The sequence below is a fragment of the Dipodomys ordii genome, unplaced genomic scaffold, assembly GCF_000151885.1.
Source record: "Dipodomys ordii isolate 6190 unplaced genomic scaffold, Dord_2.0 Scaffold38, whole genome shotgun sequence".
NCBI classification, from domain to species: domain Eukaryota; kingdom Metazoa; phylum Chordata; class Mammalia; order Rodentia; family Heteromyidae; genus Dipodomys; species Dipodomys ordii.
This window is the reverse complement of record NW_012267254.1, coordinates 6,008,806-6,028,634: the sequence shown is the minus strand read 5'-3', so window position 1 is coordinate 6,028,634 and position 19,829 is coordinate 6,008,806. Positions and strand designations below refer to the sequence as shown.

The window sequence follows — 19,829 nt, the reverse complement described above, 5'->3', positions numbered from 1 at the left end:
TTGAGCCACAGCACCACTTCCAGCTTTTTCTGCTTATGTGGTGCTAAGGAATCGAACCCAGGGCCTCATGCATGCAAGGAAAGCACCCTACCACTGAGCCACTTTCCCAGCCCCAAGAAATCACTTTTATATATGCTATGTAGTGATCAAATATACAACTGTAAGAATGATACTTCCTCTGGTTAAAGGGTTACAATAAATTTTTTCAGAAAAGTGAAGGGAAATGAAAATAAGAAAGACATGCTAAATGGTTAGGGTTGGGTCTAGATATAGCCACAGTTTAAGCAAACTTGCCATATAAAATATTTGGAAAATATAGATGTATAGAGGTGCATGTTTTTTAACCGTATTTCAGTCACTTTTAAGTAATACATACTCATTGTAGAAAACTTGAAAAACTAAAATTAAAAATGATGAAAGTAAAATAATTCAAAATTGCACATCTTATAGATAATGAACTATAATAATTCTTGGGCATCTCCTTATAGATTTCTTTATAGATCTCTAGATAGATCTCTAGATAGATAGATAGATAGATTATTTTTTGTGCCAGTACAGGGACTTGAACTCAGGGCCTAGGCTCTGTCCCTGAGCTCCATTGGCTCAAGGCTAGTGCTCTACCACTTGGGCCACAGCTCTACTTCTAGCTTCTTTTTGATAGTTTAGTGGAGATAACAGTCTGATGGGAACGTGCTGGTGGCTCATGCCTGTAATCCTAGCTACTCAGGAGGCTGAGGGCTGAGCACTGAGGTATGAAGCCAGTCCGGGCAGAAAAGTCTGCAAGACTCTGATCTCTAACTAAGCACCAAAAAAGTCAGAAGGGGAGCTGTAGCTCAAGTAGCGACCAGGTAGCGCAGAACAAAAAAAAAAAAAAAAAAAAAAAAACCGCAAAAACAGTGCCCAGGTCCTCAAGCCCCAGGACCTGAAAAAAATAAAGATTAAAAATTAATTTAAAAAATGAAAAAAGTCTTATGGAATTTCCTGCCTTGCTGGCTTCAAACTGCAATCTTCAGATCTCAGCTTCCTGAGTAGCTAAAATTACAGGTGTGAGCCACCAGTGCTCAGCTCACTTTTTAAATATGCAACTGAGACAACACTGTAAATGTATCCTATCTCCTGTTTTTGCCATTTAGCTTTCTGGTATGTGCTTTTTCCATATGAACCTCCTAGAATTCATCTGACCACTCATTTATTGGTGAACTATTATAGTTTTTCCCCAATTTTTCATAATACAGTTCCATCCTTAAATCTTACACTATAGCTTCAATTAATTTTTTGGACAGGCAAGGAAGAGGGTTGAGACAATTTCTCTCACTATGTGGTCCAGGCTAGCCTAGACCATGTTTTATAATCCAGGCTAGCTTGAAAGTCATAATTTGTGATCTTAATTCAGCCTCCCAAGTACTAAAAGTAGAGTAGTACACTAGCACACCCAGTGATATATCACCAATTTCTTGAGATCAAGTCACCACAAAAGGTATCATTGGAATCAAAGGGTATACATGATTTTTTAAGTAGTTGTACAAAGGAGGTGCCATTTTCTTTTCTTTTTTTTATTTTTTTGGTCGGTCGTGGGGCTTGAACTCTGGGCCTGGGCACTGTCCCTCAGCTCTTCAGCTCAAGGCGAGCGCTCTACCACTTGAGCTACAGTGCCACTTCCAGGAGGTGCCATTTAACAAAGGGGTTAAGGCTTTTTTTTTGTCGGTCATGGGCATTGAACTCTGGGCATGGGCACTGTCCCTCAGCTCTTCAGTTTAAGGCTAGCGCTCTACCACTTGAGCCATAGCGCCACTTCTGGTTTTCTGGTGGTTTATTGGAGATAAGAGTCTCGTGGACTTTTCTACCCAGGCTGGCTTTAACTGTGATCCTCAGATCTCAGCCTCCTGAGTAACTAGGATTACACACATGAGCCACCGGCACCCGGCTGGGTTAAGGCTTTTTTTTTTTTTTTGCCAATCCTGGGGCTTGAACTCAGAGCCTGGGCACTGTCCCTGAGCCTCTCTGTGCTCAAGGCTAGCACTCTACCATGTTAGCCACAGGACCACTTCTGGCTTCTTCTGTTTAGGTGGTACTGAGGAATTGAACCCAAGGCTTCATGCATGCTAAGTAAGCACTCTACCACTAAGCCACATTCCCAGTCCTTTTGCTTTTGATGAATCTTATTAGGTTGCCTGACTGAAAGTTTTTCCCAATTTATACTAATACTAGTACAGAGCTGAAGTTTATCAGGTTTCTTTGCTAATTTTCTAGACTTCAAAAAGCATCCTGATGTGGGGCACCAGTGGCTCACACCTGTAATCCTAGCTATTCAGGTGGCTGATATCTGAAGAGTGTGGTTCAAAGGCAGGCTGGGCAGGCAAGTCTGTGAGACTCTTATCTCCAATTAATCACCAAAAAAAAGCTGTAAGTGGCACTGTGGGTCAAGTTGTAAAGTGCTAGCCTTGAGCAAAAGGAGCCCAGGGACAGTCTCCAGGCCCAGAGTTCAAGACATAGGACCAGAAAAAAAATCCTGTTTAATATATCTTTCTTTGATTACAAGTAGGGATGAACATTTTTCCATACTAATATATTTCCTTTTTTCTTTTTCTTTTTTTTTGCCAGTCCTGAGGCTTGAACTCAGGGCCAGGGCACTGTCCCTGAGCTCCTTTTGCTCAAGGCTTGCATTCTACCACCAGAGCCATAGCATCACTTCTGGCCTTTTCAATGTTTATTTGGTACTGAGGACTCAAACCCAGGGCTTCATACATGTTACACAAGCACTCTACTGCTAAGCCACATTCCCAGCCCAGTAATATATTTCTTGATTTGTGAAGTGTCCACATTTCTACTAGAATATTAGTACTTTTTTAAAAAGAAAAATCAAACTTTTGCCAAGCACTGGTGGCTTATGCTTATAATCCTCACTACTTAGGAGGCTGAGATCTAAGGATCACAGTCAAAACCAAACCACATAGGAAGGTCCATAAAACTCTTATATCCAATTATCCACCAGAAAGCCAGAAGTGGAGCTGTGCCTCAAGTGGTAGAGTGCTAGCCTTGAGCAAAAAAAAGCTAAGGGAAAGCTCTCAGGCACTGGGGTCAAGCCCTAGGACCAGCACAAGAAAAAATCAACTTTTGTGAATTATTTATATTTAAGAATATGAATAAGCAGAAATGATTCTTTATGAAACCTTCACATAAGACATTCTTTATTTTTCTGATCCATTTTAAATGAGTTTTGACGTATAAAATTTTACCTACATTTCAATTTTCATCATAAAAATTAAGATGCACCTCCCCAAACTTTACCTAAGGATGTGGCTAATATGAGGAAAGCCAGGACTCTGGGCATGCTATATGCATACAGATTGTATGCATGTATGGTAGAATTGAAAACATCAGCAGTGTCATACATATGCCCATCAAGAAGTACATTTACTGTCCATGTCTCATCTTTCCCAGGATTTAGCACACAGTATGTAATGTGTACAACTAAACTGCATAGATGTGGTATTCAGTACAGCTATACCAGTGATGCTTACAGTATCAACAGAGACAAAAAAAATGAAAGGCTTTGCCATCAGAGCTGGTCCGGCATTATCTCATGCTAATTTCATGAACTCACACAAAATGATTTACTAGTTCCTTATCTGTAAAATGGGAATTTCAGGGAGTTGCAACAAGTCCCAAATGAGGGAACAACAGAGTGCTTAGCACAGTGCCTGATATATAATAGAAATTCCATGAATGCTAGCACCCATCCTCTTCTTGGGAATACTACTTCTCACATAGACCTTCCTTCCTCAATACTGCCCTCCAGTGGACTATGATGCTCCTCCCTCCTCCCATCAGTTAGATGGGCCCCACATAACATAAATCCCGTAGAAGAAAATGTAGATTTCACAAACAGTTTAGTTTCCCACTTACCAAAGAGGTTTTGTGTTTTTTTTTTTATTTTAAACTGAGAGCCACTTGTGATTTGATCTACACAAGTACTGTTGATTTTTAAGTTCAGGAGCTTTTTTTCTATCTAAATCTATTTTGTTAACAATCTGAATCTATATTCTCACCTCTTTTGACTTTTCCCAAAAATTTGTGACCACCCTGACATCACTCCCTGTTCAGCTCAGCCTTTCCCTCAAGCAACATCCCCTTGGTTTTACTCACCCACACAGTTGTCACAGATGCTGCAATGAGAGGCCCGGGGAGGTCGGAAGATCTTGCATGTATAACAGTATTTCAGTTTCACAATCTGGTTGTTTATCTGGAAATTCTTGATACGAGGTGGTGGTCGCTGGCCCTGGGGAACCGCACCATTGGTAGCTTCTGTAAATCAACAAAGACAGTTTCATTCATTGCTAGACATTATTTGAGCTCAAAGTCTTACCACCTTTCCAGAAACAGTGAGGGGGAGGTGGTCACCAAAGATTCCCAAGTGCCAGGTGCTAATGACTCCAGCCTGTAATCCTATTCAGGAAGCTGAGATCTTAGGATCACAATTAAAGCCAGTCTGATTAGAAAAGTCCATGAGATTCTTTTCCAATTAACCAGAAAAATGTCGGATTGGAGAAGTGGCTCGAGTGGTAGAGTGCCAGCCATGAGCAAAAAATGTGAGCAAGAGTATGAGGCCCTGACTTTAAGTCCCAGTACTAGCACACACATACACACACAAAACATATTCTCCAGTCCAATGTCTTCTTTTTGTTTCTGAAGACTTTTTAATTTTTTTATTTATTATTGTTATTATAAAGGTGATGTGTAGAAGGGTTACAGTCACATAAGTCAGTTAAGTCAGGGTAGTGTCACCCTTTCCACCTTGCCCCTGCTCTCGCTCAGCTTTTCCATCCCATCCCCACCCACAAGTTGTACAGATAATTTTCAACATAGTATCTAGTGAGTCCAATGTCTTCTTTAGATGAGCATTTCAAGACTAGAATTTCACCCTTTTACAGTATCACCCAAAATTCCACTGAATGCCATGCAATTCTGAAATATATAAGTAAAAAGGTATTTCTTAACAGGCACTGGTGGCCCATACCTGCAATTTTAGCTACTCAGGAGACTGAGATCTGAGGATCATGGTTCAAAGCCAGCCAGAGCAGAAAAGTCCCTGTGAGACTCTTATCTCCAATTAATGACTCAAAAACTGGAAGTAGTGCTGTGGCTTAAGCGGCACAGCACTAGGCCTTGAGTACAAAGAGGCTCAGGGACAGCACTCAGGTCCTGAGTTCAAGCCCCACAACTGACAAAAAAGTATTTCTTCAAACTTGGTTGTCTGATTACAAAGAAAAGCAATCATAAAGAAAAATGCCAAAAATATATTAAATACCCAATTTTTACTAATAATCAGAGAAATAAAAATTAAAACAAAAGATAGCATTTCCACTTACTATATTTACAAATATTAAAAAGAATAAAAATACCCAGGGCTGGGAAGGTGGCTCAGTGGTAGAGCGCTTGCCTTGCATGCCTGAGGCCCTGGGTTCAATTCCTCAGCACCACATAAGCAAAAAAAGAAAAAAGCCGGAAGTGGCACTGTGGCTCAAGTGGTAGAGCGTTAGCCTTGAGCTGAAGAGCTGAGGGACAGTGCCCAGGCCCAGAGTTCAGGACCTACGACTGGACCCCCCCCAAAAAAAGTATAAAAATACCCATTATAATCTAGGGTTGCAAAAGTTATTCTTCTACCTTACCAGTGAACAATATGGCAGCAGTTAGTTCAGTACTTTATAATTCAGTAATTCTACCTCTAGGGGCTTATCAAAATTACAAAGACATTTATTCAATGGTATACAATGTCTCTTTTCTGTGTGTGCTGGTCCTGGGTTTGAGTGCTGTCCCTGAGCTTTTTGTTGTTGTTGTTGTTTTTTGCTCAAGGCTAGTGCTCTACCACTTGAGCCACACTTCCACTTTCACCTTTTTGGTGGTTAATTAGACATGAGTCTCATAAACTTTCCTACTTGGGCTGGTTTTGAACCACGATCCTCAGATCTCAGCCTCCTGAGTAGCTAGCATTACAGGTGTGAGTGACCAGAGCCTGGCTTAAAATTATTTTAAAGCTGAAAGAAGAGCATGGTAAAGTCTGAGGAGTTATATACAAAGTTGCTAGCATTAAAATGGCTATATTCCTATTAAAGAGAAAATAGGAGGGAAAGAAAAAATTGAAGTCCTCCTATAGTAAATCACCTTAAATATCTGGATTATGTCTTTTAGCTAAACCCTCAAAAAATCCTTAATTTTCCAGGCACTCTTGGTTCGTGTCTGTAATCCTAGCTAATCAGGAGGTTGAGCTCTGAGGGCCAAGGTTTGAAGCCAGCCAGGGCAAAAAAGTCTGTGAAACTCTTATCTCTAATAAACTACCAAAAGGCCAGAAGTGGAGCTGTGGCTCAAGTGGTAGAGCCTTGAGCAAAAGAAGCTCAGGGGCAGTGTCCAGGCCCAAAGTTCAAGCCCCACGACTGGCAAACACAAAAAATGAATCCTTAATTTCTAGGCCAGAGAATATGAACCTTCATAGCTCATAAGGTTTAAAAGTTTGGCAACAAACTGCTTCCCAGACAGACTTCCAGGCCTGCCCATCCACAGCATGTGAGAGTGCCATCTCATTGCTCCCTTGCTATGCAGTATAATTCTAAAAACAGAATATATTTCAATTCATTTTTATTTTAAAAATATCTGCCATATGGAACATTTTTCCTTTTTTGCAGAGTGGGGTAGGTGCTGTGAAATCAAACAATAACAGTGTGTCACAAGTCTTAGCTAATTCATTAGAGAATGACATAAGTACCAGCATGCCATCTTAATGTTTCTTTGCATATCCTTTATATTAGGGTACCTGGGAGACAGAGATCATATTTCAATCTCCCAGAGACACTAAGACACATACACAAAAAAATCAAACAACTTCTTCTCTTCCTACTCCATAGAATATTAAATATATGGCTGAATATAAAGCTGACAAAAACTTGCTAACATAAATATATGCATTAACTAAGAATATACTCTTCTAAAGCAGGGTACAATGCCTGTAATCCTAGCTTGTTGATAAGTGAAGATCAGGAGATCACAGTTTGAGGTCAACCCAGGCAAAAAGAAGTTTACAAGGCTCCGTTTCAACCAGTAGCTGAGTGCAGTGGTACACATCTCTCATTCCCAAGCAAGAGGATCGCTGCCCAGGCCAGCCTGGTCATAAAGTAAAACTCCATTTCAAAATTAACTAATTTAATAAGGAACTAGCAGCATGGTTCAAGTGGTAGAACGCTATATATTCAATTCCCAGTAACACCAAAACAAAACAAACAAAAAGAATATGTTCTTCTATTGAAAGTGCCATGATAAATGCAAAGGTCACAATGTGACAGCTTGAGTTTGAGCCACAGGCCCAGTAATGGAGAAGAAAACAACTAATCATGCTGAGAATCTATAGTGAGATGCCAAAGACTAGTCAAGGTACTGCTTTGACCTTCAGTTTCTTCATATGAGAATAGAAAGCAGTCTATAAAATAATCTAGAAGAAGAGGGAGGAAAAGTGAACCAAATGCAAGCATGGTATTCAGTATATACTATGTTGAAAATGAACTATGCAACTTGTGGGCAGGGACAGGAGGGGGAAACTGAGGGAAAGCAAAGGAAGGGGCAACACTATCCAAAAGCAAGGAATGCATTCATTACCTGATATATGAAATGGTAACCCCTCTGTATGATACCTTAATAATAACAATAAACTTATATTAAAGAAAAAAGAATCCAGATGGAGAAAAAAACAGCTCATAATTCTCCCTCATGTGTGGCACTTAATTACCTCTGGTCCTACCCTTAGCTCTCCCCAAGACTCTATTTATACATCATACCTGGCTTCTGCTTTCTCTCCACTATTCCCTTCCCACCCATTCAGTTCATATATATGCAAGTCAATTTCTCCTTAACTCACCTAAAATGGTCTGAAATTTTTCAAAAAGAAATGTGCTAATAAGCAGACACCAGTGAATCACGCCTGTAATATTAGCTAATTCAGAAGTAGATTAGAGATCATGACTTGAGATTCCATCTCAACCAAGAGCTGGGTGTGGTGGCATGTGCACCACATGTCATTCCAGTGGCATGTGCCACATGTGTCACCATGTCATTCCAGTGACATGAGGAGGTATAAATGGGAGGATCACAGTCCAGGCAAAAAGCAAGATCCTATTCAAAAAACAGGCACAGTACATCAAGTGAATACAATGACTGTCTGGCAAGTATCAGGCCCTGAGTTCAAGCCACAGTGCTGCCAAAAAAATTACAAAGACATGGATATCTTCAAAGCATTTCAAATAAATATAGGGCAGATATAGACTGGTACTCGACTAGCATAGCTCCTTAGCCTTACAAGTCCTAGATCACTTTCTGATTGAGATGGTGACTCAAACTACTTTGGTGCAAACTTGAAAAACATTTCGATAGACACTGCTGCTAGTTCGGTAGGATCCCACTCTCTCCTAGTACTTGTATCACAGACTTCTTTCACATTGACAACAACCAGGATATCCTTCTCTCTAGCCTTGTGATGTTCTACTTTAATTCATGAAGCTATCATAGCTCTAGGTAGTGTAGAATTTCAATCTCTGTCACAAAGACCCTTACCCTACACTATAGACTGTACAGTTCTGAGTTTAAAATTACCTCTTGTACCTCTCCTAGAATTTTGAGTTGTTCCTGTACCATAGCTGCTCCTTCTCACCTTGCTTGTTCCCTAAAACAGGAATTCTTGGTAAGGGGACCTGTGAATGTACTTCAGAAGATGTATGAGTCCCTAAAATTACATCTCAAATTGCATGTATATGCATGCATATAATACTTAGTGGGGGAAGTTTATGGCACTCATCAATAAAACAAATGTGTAGTGACCCTCCTCCAAAAAAGTAAAAAAAAAATCCTCTTGGAAACAATGCACCCAGACCTTAGTTAACAAATCCTCTCTGGAATGCAGCCTACCATGGGGGAAAAAAACAGCGTAAGACTTTATAAGCTTGCTATGCCTGCTTTACCAAATTCATAGAGCAGTCATTTGTGATCTCAGACTCCGGATCTTAGAGAGAAAAGGCTTGTAGGCTATGAATCTGCGATTACTTTTATAACTCCATTCCCTTATTAAAAAGATGACAACCATCAAAAGTTGCCATCTGTTTGGAAGACTTACCTATCTCCATTTCTATGAAAGCTGCTTCATCAGGTAGGGCCCTAGGAATCACTCCAGGGTCACTGAAACTAGTCCTCAACAGTGTGGCCATAGAGAAAAGGAAAAGCATGGCAGCAAACACAGGAATGGCAGGAGACAGCTGAGCAGCCAGGTAGCGACACCTAAAGAAAACAAGCAATTCAACAGTTCATTATACTAGCCCTATATTGTTCTCCAAATGTTACAAGGATACCCATCTGGTCTCTACAACAGAATCAACAGTACATCAAAGACAGGGACCATGATATTTACCTAATTTTCCAAACACCTAACAGATAGTTTTGAACACAGTACAAGCTCAACACATACTAAATAACTGGTGACACCTATAACATACAAAGATGGCTTCAGGGAACCTACCTCAAGTTAACCTATGCCTACTATCAGCCTATGGGAACCACATTTTGTCTGCATCAGGAAAGGCACACATCTGCTAAGGTTGCTTTTACTCTGGGGATGCCCAGGAAATTTCATACCCACTCATTTGGCATTAGGCTTGAACTTGATGAGAAGGGAAAACAAAAGAAGAACAATTAGGAAGCAGGCTCACAGTGTTGGACACAGGGTATCTCAGCATGCTTGAAGACCAATGCAAAGGTTCAGAGCTGCTGACTGACTCTGCAACATCTATACCTCATAGCCTCAGTTCAGCTAGTAGGTGACTAAAGACCATTAAAAAGAGTAAGACCACCTCAGCCAGGCACTGGTGGCTCACCCCTGTAATCCTAGCTATTCAGGAGGCTGAGAAATGAGGATCATGGTTCAAAAGCAGCTCGAGCAGGAAAGTCCATGAGACCTTTACCTTCAATTAACCACCAAATGCCTGATATGGGGCTTTGCGTCAAGTGGTATAGCACTAGCCTTGAACAAAAAGCCTTGGGAACAGCACCCAGGCCCTTGAGTTCAAGTCACAGAACTGACAAAAAAATTATCATTACGATTCTGTATTTCTTAGACCCTAATATAAGGGAACAAAGATAAGTAAATCAATAAACATTTATTGATCTGAACTGAATATCAAACCAAATGAATGGGAATATGCAATAAGAGTGATTGCTGACCTATTTTTATCCTCGTCCTGAGGCACATTTCTCCTTGAAAACAGAGATCTTCACTGGAGGCAGACTATAAGTGGATGAGCAAGGAGCAGAGGGAAAGCAGAGAAAGTAAAGCTAAGGAAAAAGCTTACCTCATCAGCATAGGGAGTAAGCAAGCTGCAGTCTATTCAGGGCAAACGTTTAACCCTGGATTGTATATTTACTGCTGTTTCAGAATAACCCTCAGGCGATCCTCCCCTGCCTCCTTGCCACACAAAACTGTATGAGCAGATGAGACCAACTGTGATATTAGACTAAGCAATTTGTGATGAGATGAACATATTTGTTGAACCTGCAAGATAATTTTAGTAGCTTCTTTTGTTTATTTGCTTGCTTGTTTGCTTGCTTGCTTTTAACACAATCTTTGGTCTTAGCTTGCTTTTTAATGATTTACTTCCTTCTCCTAAAAGCTAAGGGGAGGGGAGAATTTGAGAACGGAAGGTTCTGGCAGCTGGCTTCAGGGTAATTAAGGCTCATGCATATCACTAGCTTGTGGATTACCCTCCTTTCCATTGCTCCCCTTCATGGACACACATAACCAAAAAGCGAACTCAGAAACAAAAATCACCACCACCTACCAGGAACCCCAAGTACATAAGAGAAGCATGAGGCTTTGTTTCATCAGCAGACCATGCAAAATTACCACACTAACAGAAAACAACCATCTTCCTAGAGATTGCCCACCCATAAGATCTCTTGAAAACAAAGAAGCAATGTCTCTGAGACTGAAAACTATTCAGAGTTCAGGTTCTAATCAAAGCCTTTAAAAGACAAGAGCTGATTAGCCATGTTTATTTCTTTTTAATAAAGGAAAAAGAGTGAGTAGAACCACCACCACAAAAAATTCAAAATTAATGTTGTCCCCTGATCTGAAGAATCCAAGCTTAACCAAGTCCAATTCTAACACCTGCTTGTAGACCAGACAAAGAACAACTTAGATTTGAATTATGCTACACCATCAAGGATAAAAGTCTCTGTAATGTCCACACAGACTATCTTCTGCACCTGCTACAACAATCCACTCTGTATGTCAACAAGTATACAAGAGGCCCATTGTATTCTTCTCCTCCAGAGATGAGGCTACTACTGGCAGCCAGTTGTCTCTAGTGAATGGGTGTGGCTGGAGAGGCAGATGTGGGACCAGCAGTCCTTTTTACTCAGAATAAGAGGAAATCTAGAGCCAGCATTTAAGACTATTGTAAACTACCACCCATGTTGTCTGTCTTTTAAAAAATATCTCCTAAGCCAAGCATGGTAGTACACACCTGTAGTCCTGTAGTCCAAGCTACTCTGGAGGCTGAGGCAGGAGGTTCGCTTGGGCTCATGAGTTCAAGACTAGCCTGGGCAACACAGAAAAACTCTATCTCAAAAATACTTACCTAATATGGGGTGATTGAAGATATGCTGGCAAACAGACAACAAAAATTCCATAAGTAAGAATAAATTCAGGAGACCCACTGTATATAACAGTGCCTATATTTAATAACAATGTACTATAAACTGGGAAACTGTTAAATGTAGATAATAAATGTGCTCAGCACATTTAGGTAACATTCCACAATGTATACATAAATACATCAAAATATCACGTTGACCACCAAAAGTAAATACCGTTTGCACATTTCAATTAATGAATGTAAATACTCCATAGGCTAGTTCTATAACTGAAGTAAGCTGGAAGATCTGTCTGACAGGAATAAATTATATGAAGATTTGATAGTAATTCCCAAAGATCAGGGTATCCTCTAACATCCTTAATATGTCTTAGAGAAAGACTGGATCTGTCATCCATGAACATAAGCTAATTGGATTTGAAACTCCTTAGTACTTTCCATCTATATCACTTCTTGCAATAATGATATCCATACACTTTTGGAAACAGAACTGTCCTTTGTCTTCCAAGTTTCAAGAGGTCTTTCTCCTTCCAAGGAGTTAGAAGTTCCTGTTCTCCCTTTATAAATAATGTTCCAGTGCAGTCTTCATTTTTACCACCTGAAGAGACATCATTTTAAGTTATCCTCTACCAACTTCTTCACTAGCCTCCAGCTTCCAAAGCTGGGCTAGACTCCTATATCCTGATGGGCCACATAGTGGTACTGACCAGCAGTAACCAGCAGTGCCAGGCTAGGTTAGTGTGTCACGTCCCATCCCCCATCCACAGCATGCTAGCTCGTTAGAGGGATGAAAATAACACAGACTTCAATTCACATGGAAAAAAAACTCTCAAAAGATTCATGAGTATTGCTTATAAGAGACCAAGCAGATTCTGCTGCATTGCTATGTCTCAAAGATTAGAAGCTTAGATTGGAGTTCTATATAATACTCTGCCTTAAGTCTCCCTAAGAGCTTTCTTGTTATGTTTTTATGTTTTGTTTGCTCTTTTATCAGTGCAACCACTCAGCCAACAAGTAAGCACTGGCCTACAAAAGAAGAGGAGAAATAGAAGTTAATTTTACTGGAGAAACAAAACTAACATATGAAACAGTGAAAGAATAAAATAAGCCAAATAATCAAGTGTTATAACAGCGATTCAGACTCTAAGCACTATAAGTGGACAGAAAAGAGCTCTCTTGGGGAGCTGGTGGCTGCTTGAAACTATTCCAATAGCATCTGTTAAGGAGAGCTTTTAGGAAGAACTGTGATATGAATAAGGTTTTCCTTAAAGTCTTCCCTGACATGATTGGCTATCTTGTTACTACCTATTATAGAATGAATATCTATGTTGGGCACTGGTTAGCTCACACCTGTAATCCTAGCTACTCAGGAGACAGATCTGAGGATTGCAGTTTGAAGCCAGCCTGGGCAGGAAAGCTCATGAGACTTTCATCTCCAATTAATCACAGAAAAAGCTGAAAGTGGTGTTGTGGCTCAACTGGTAGAGTGCTAGCCTTGAGCAAAAAGGAGCTCAGGGACAGCACCTAAGCCTGGAGTTCAAGCTCCAGGACCAGCAAAAGAGAAAAGTATTTTAAAAACACATGTATTCTAATTGCCAAACAAGTAAAAATTAAAGGCAAAAAGGCCACATTTATGACCCAAAAAAAAATGTCTGTGCGGCGCCGGCGGCGCACACCTGTAATCCTAGCTACTCAGGAGGCTGAGATCTGAGGATCTCGGTTCAAAGTCAGCTGGGGCAGGAAAGTCCATGAGACTCTTATCTCCAATAAACCACTAGAAAACTGGAAATGGCACTGTAGCTCAAGCAGTAGAGCACTCCCCTTGAGCTGAAGAGCGCAGGGACAGCACCCAAGCCCAGAGTTCAAGCCCCATGATCAACAACAACAACAAAAACCATGTATTGTGCTGGCTGGGCACTGGTGGCTCATGCCTGTAATCCTACTACTCAGGAGGCTGAGATCTGAGGATCACTGTTCAAAGCTAGCCCCACAGAAAGTGCATGAGATTCTTATCTCCAGTAAACTATCAAACAAAAAAAAACCACAAATGGAGCTGTGCCTCAACTCTGTAGACCACTAGCCTTGAGCAACAAAAGCTCAAGGACAGCACCTAGGTCCTGAGTTAAAGCCTCCAGGACCAGAGCACATGAGCAAGCCAGTGTGCACGCGCACGCGCACACACGCGCACGCGCACACGCACACACACACACACACACACACACACACACACACACCACATGCTGAGCTTCAGATACTGACCTCCAATTCTCTTAGACAAGAGAAGAGAGAGGATAGGGAAGTCTTCCTACCACTGTAGAAAAGTGTAGCTCCAGGCATGGTGTTACATCAGAATACCAGTGTCCTATAGAGAATGACTCCTTCTCCCCTAGCACCTAACCCCTAACCCAGATTCTTCTCTTCAATGGAAAAGAAACACTTAAAATTTGTGCAGGAACATGATACATGGTGCACATAGCAGGCAGCCACTGAACCAAAGAAAGCTGGAGTCCACTCTCCTGCTTTTGCAGGAAGGATGGTGTACAACTCAGCTTCCTCCTCTCTATTCTCTTCTTCACTATCTTCTTTAGAAACATTACTACTAATAAACACATGTTCAGTATCAGCACATGCTCTGTATCCTCTTCTTCCTCCCACTTTGGAGGTAAAAGAGTAGATATGGCTGGACCAGACTCAGCTTTCTTAACTTAAGAATGCTAAGGCAGGGCTAGGAACATGGCTTAGTAGTCGAGTGCTTGCCTAGCATGCATGTAGCTCTGAGTTCAATTCCTCAGTACCACCTAAACAGAAAAAGCCAGAAATGGCACTGTGGCTCAAGTAGTAGAGTGCTAGCCTTGAGCAAAAGAAGTTCAGGAGCAGTGCTTGGGCCCTGAGTTCAAGCCCCAAGACTGGCAAAAAAAAAATGCTAAGGTAGGCTGGGCACCATGGCTCATATCTATAATCCTCGCTATTCAGGAGGCTGACATTTGAGGATAAGTTTTAAAGGCAGCCCAAGCAGGAATGTCCATGAAAGTATTATCTCTTATTAGCCACCAAAAAGCTGGAAGTGGAGCTATGGTTCAAGTGGTAGAATGGTAGCCATGAGGGAAAAAACCCAAAAGTTCAGGGACATCATCCAGGACCTTACTTCAAGCCCCAGAACCAAAAAAAAAAAATACTAAGGCAACAACAATACCATTGGTCACATGATAAAGACTTTCTGCAAGTCCCTCCCTCCTTTGCAAGTACAAAGCATGACACCTCACGGTTCTTCTAATGACAGAGTCTGCTGAGAGAAAAGGTTTCCTTTAACACTAAACCCATAACTTAAAATCAGCCTCCAGATTTACACTATGTGAAGGCCAAAGGGGGGGAAAAACTCTCTTTTGATTTAGTAGCAATGAAGAAAACAAACCAACAGAGACATTTTCAATTCTGAGGTAGTAAGAGGTCCTCTCTCAGAGGAGGTTTGTAACATACATCCATGCAAATCTACTTAGTAGTTGCCAAACTTCAGTTAAAATAACAAATTTCAAATTCAGTTCAAATTCAGTTATAGTATACCTCTGATTAATTACCCAGAACAATTACCTGCTGCCAACTACATTAAGCTCCCAAAGTTCACATGCCAGTATTCTAAGATTTTCCATGGCATTATCTAATCATCATTGTAAGACCTTATCTTGGGGCTGGGAACGTGGCTTAGTGGTAGAGTACTTGCCTAGTATGCATGAAGCCCTGGGTTCGATTCCTCAGTACTACATAACCAGCAAACATCCAGAGGTGGCGCTGTAGCTCAAGTGGTATAGCAGTTGCCTTAAGCACAGAAGCTCAAGGTCAGTGCCAAGGCCCTGAGTTCAAGCTCCAGGATCAGCAAAAAAAAAAAAAAAGACCCTTATCTTCTCATTGCTCCATTTAAGAAGCATCCTGTGGATTACCGTGAATTAGCCCAGGCAAAAAACTGTAAGACTACATTTCAGTGAAGGGAAACCGAATGTGTTGTCATGCACTTCTCATCCTAGCAACAACAAGAAGTCTAAAGTAGGTGGATAACAGTCCATTTATATGCCCAGATAGAAATTGAGACTCTATCTTAAGAAAAAAAACCAACATGCATTGGGAATGTGGCTTAGTGGTACAGTGCTTGCCTGGCATGCATAAAAACCTGGGTTTGATTCCTCAGTACCACATAATCACAAAAAGCCACAAGTGGCACCATGGCTTAAGTAGTAGAGCACTAGCTTTGAGCAAAAGAAGCTCAGGGACAGTGCCCAGGCCCTGAGTTTGAGCCCCAGGACTGGCAAAAAAAGAAAAGGGGGAAAAAAAAGGTTGGGGGCTGGGCACCAGTAGCTCATGACTATAATCCTAGCTACTCAGGAGGCTGAGATCTGAGGATGACAGTTCAAAGCCAGCCTGGGCAGGAAAGTTTATGAGACTCTTATCTCCAAGAAACCAGCAGAAAATCAGAAGTGGTGCTGTGGCTCAAGTGGTAGAGCACTCGCCTTGAGCTGAAGAACTGAGGGACAGAGCCCAGGCCCAGAGTTCAAGCCCCAGGACCAACAAAAAAAACAGGTTGGAGGTATGGCTCAGTCTTCAGGCACCCTAGACCTTGTCACTATGAACATTAGTATTCTGCCCTGTCAAAATTTAGCTTTGATCTATATAATCCCGTTTCCTCAAACCTACTTAGTTTGTATTGTCAGATCTTTTTCTATCACATCAATTAATAAATACAGTTTCCCTTCCATCAAGACCATCTATTAGGTAACAAAGTAAGGAACACATGACTCAATTTTTCTTGCAGTCATCATCTTGTCAATGGGGTCTAGGAGTGGCCAAGAGCCAACAATCCCTAATTAACTTGCAAATCTCCTTACACTTGTAAGTTTGCAGTTTAAGTACTCCTGCAGGGCTGTCAATTTTCTACAAAGTCTTCATTTTCTAGCTTGGGAGACCAAATAACTGAGGCAATACACACAGATACTAACAAGAAAGAACCCAAAATATGCTGGTCCATTTTTGACTAGTAGGAGCAGTGTTAGTAATCTGAATATCTTCCAGATTTTGTAGCCAAGGTGACAGTGAAGCTGGGTGCCAGTGGCTCATACCTGTAATCCTAGCTACTCAGGAGGCTGAGATCTGAGAATCACAGTTCAAAGCCAGCTGGGGCAGGAAAGTCCATGCTATCACTTTTACTAAACTACCAAAAAAGCTAAGATGGTAGAGTGCTGCCCCTGAACAAAAAAGTTCAAGGACAGTACACAGGCCATTCAAGCCATAGGACCAGCACCAAATAAAAGATGAAAAGTAATGTAGTGTCCTTCAGAGATGCAGGATGGTCAACAGATCTTGATGAAGTAATCTCACTTTCATAGGCCTGGTTTCCTTACCCACTAAATGATGAAACAAATCTCCAAAGCCCTTTATATCTCTACTGTCCTGTGATTCTATGGATTCTATGTTAATTTGTGTGTGTGTGTGTGTGTGTGTGTGTGTGTGTGTGTGTGTGTGTGTGTGTGTGTGTGTGTGTGTGTGTGTGTGTGTTGGTCCTGGGGCTTGAATGCAGGGCCTAGTCACAGTCCCTGAGTGTTTTTGCTCAAGTCTAGAGTTCTACTTCTTGGGCCACAGCTGCACTTCTGGATTTGAACCACAATCTTTACATCTCAGCTTCCTGGGTTAGTAGGATTATAGTGCAAGTCGCCAGAACCTGGCAAAACTGTTAAATTCTAAGTGCTTCTAGAATGTATCTGTCAACAACATTTATTTTTCTACTTACTTTATGTAAAACCTGGAAGAGGGACTGACAGAGACTATAAACATAGGTGGTAATCCTTGAAAGAGCTTATCTCTAGTTGTGGGGAACAAATAAAAAGTATAATCACCACAGAATTCAGAAATATAAGAAACGTTATAGATTATTTGTTGCAATGAACGTTATGTGCAATTAAAGGAACGTAAAAGGGACAAAATTTGGATGGGTTAGAAGTGGGACAATTACTAAGCAGTGCTATAAAACCTTATTCAGTTCATCTAATTCAATGACTCTTCTGCCAGTATGCACATGAAAAGCACCCATGGGGAAAATTGGTCTACATAGTGCCTTGGTATGATTTCTTCCACATATGGTATAGTGAGAATATAAATGTTGATCATAGAAGCAGGCTGCTTCTATTAAGAGCCACAAGAAATTCTTAGGAGAGGAACACAAAGGCACAATGCCTATGTGTGTCTGATCATATAAAATAATATTTATCAAAATGAACTCTAAGAAATGGGAATGAGTGACAAAGGGTAAACAAATGCAGCACAGTGGTACTCATTAGCTACTATGTTGAAAATGAACTATACAACTTGTGGTTGGGGATGGGAGGGAAAAACTAGGAGAAAGAAATGGAAGGGGTGATTTGTCCAAAAAGAAATATACTCCTGCCGGGCGTCGGTGGCTCATGCCTGTAATCCTAGCTACTCAGGAGGCTGAGATCTGAGGATCCTGGTTCAAAGCCAGCTGGGGCAGGAAAGTCCGTGAGACTCTTATCTCCAATAAACCACTTGAAAACCGTAAGTGGCACTATGGCTTAAGCAGTAGAACACTCACTTTGAGCTGAAGAGCTGAGGGACAGCGCCCAGGCCCAGAGTTCAAGCCTCACGACCGACAAAGAAAAAAAAGGGGGGGGAGATACTCTTGACTTAGGTAACAGTAAACCCTATGTATATCACCCTTTTAATAATAATTTTAATTCTTTAAAAGAGCAACAAGAAAAGTCGGAAGACCTTGACTCAACTCAAAGTTTGGTCACAAAATAAAGCAAGCTAGGAAGCCAGTTCCAGAAGACAGCATGCTTGATCCTTTCAAGAGGACTATACTTTGCCAGGAAATGTTTGACCAAATACAATAGTATTTCAGTATCTGGACAGCTCACAGGTTGTCAGTGTCATTCTGCTATAATGTCCTGAAACTCTAGACCAAACTGGTGGCTATGTGTTCACCACACAAGCTAGATAAGATTTGAGCAGAAAGACCTACAAATGGTTCCTGTGCTTCAAGCTGAAATCAGCATACACATTAACACTCCATTAAAATTCTTATTTTTAAGCATTGTATAATTTTCACTCCATTTTTAAACTTAAATACATTTACCATGAGGAAAATTATATTTACATACAGTTACCTACAGTAATCCATACTCTCCTTTATGTGTATTTCACTCTTCCAGTTAGACATAGTTCTAGAAACTTTCAGATTCCTAGAGTTGTGAGAGGTTTGGTTACCAGATAGTCAAATTTCCAGTTTGTGATAACAGTCCTGAGGGATGGCCACTCAGCTTCTTCGGAAACACTTGGAGCAATTTGGAACTAACTGCTCCCAGTAGAAAACCTTTTATTGTTTTGTTTTATGTATTCAACATACAGTCTGCCCACTGAAAATTACATACCTCTCTTTTGAAAAGTCTTGATTTATAAAGACAAAATCTAAAAGTACAAGGCTGTCCACTGGCACCAGTAATACTGCATGTTTTTCATTAAGGGTACACACATACCTGAGCAGACTTCTCAAGCCATCTGGCTGACCCAGAGCCTTGTCACAGGCAGCCATAAATCAGCTCACACTTGTATCTAAGCACCTGCTGCAAGCAGGGCATTGTTGCTAAATGAAAATCCAGATGTGTTTCAAAATTTGAACTATTTTCCCACAGGCAAAAATGTAACAGCCAAGCCGGGCACCAAAGGCTCATGCCTGTAATCTTATCTACTCAAGAGACTGAGATCTGAGGATCATGGCTTAAAGCCAGCTCAGGCAGGAAAGTCTGTAAGACTTTATCTCTACTATACTACCAAAAGAACTGGAAGTGAAGCTGTGGCTCAAATGGTAGAGTGCTAGCTTTGACTCGAGGAAGCTCAGGAATAGAACCCAGACCCTAAGTTCAAGCTTCAAGACCTGCACACAAAAAAAATGCAACAGCCAGAGGATGTGGATTCTGTGCTCCTGGACAATTTAAGAATGGAAACAGACAGCCATTCATTACTCAGATGCCCTTACCTGTACACACATATATCCACATGAATATACTTGTACTTTTACAAATACAAACTGCATCATTTTCAGTGAAAAGAGATTCATCATCAGGGTCCTTCCTTCTTTTTTTTTTTTTT

General features: G+C 40.9%; 1 protein-coding gene across 3 annotated transcripts in view; it reads right to left on the bottom strand.

The window, feature by feature from the left end:
* Zdhhc9 (zinc finger, DHHC-type containing 9) overlaps nucleotides 1-19,829 on the bottom strand; it is a 43,799-nt gene that overhangs the window by 19,467 nt on the left and 4,503 nt on the right. For all 3 annotated transcript variants that reach the window (XM_013018168.1, XM_013018166.1, XM_013018167.1), the window contains exons 3-4: nucleotides 9,152-9,312; nucleotides 4,147-4,305 (exon numbers count right to left, since the gene is read on the bottom strand). In XM_013018168.1, coding sequence (XP_012873622.1) covers nucleotides 4,147-4,305; nucleotides 9,152-9,312 — 320 coding nt within the window. The remainder of the gene's footprint in view (nucleotides 1-4,146; nucleotides 4,306-9,151; nucleotides 9,313-19,829) is intronic.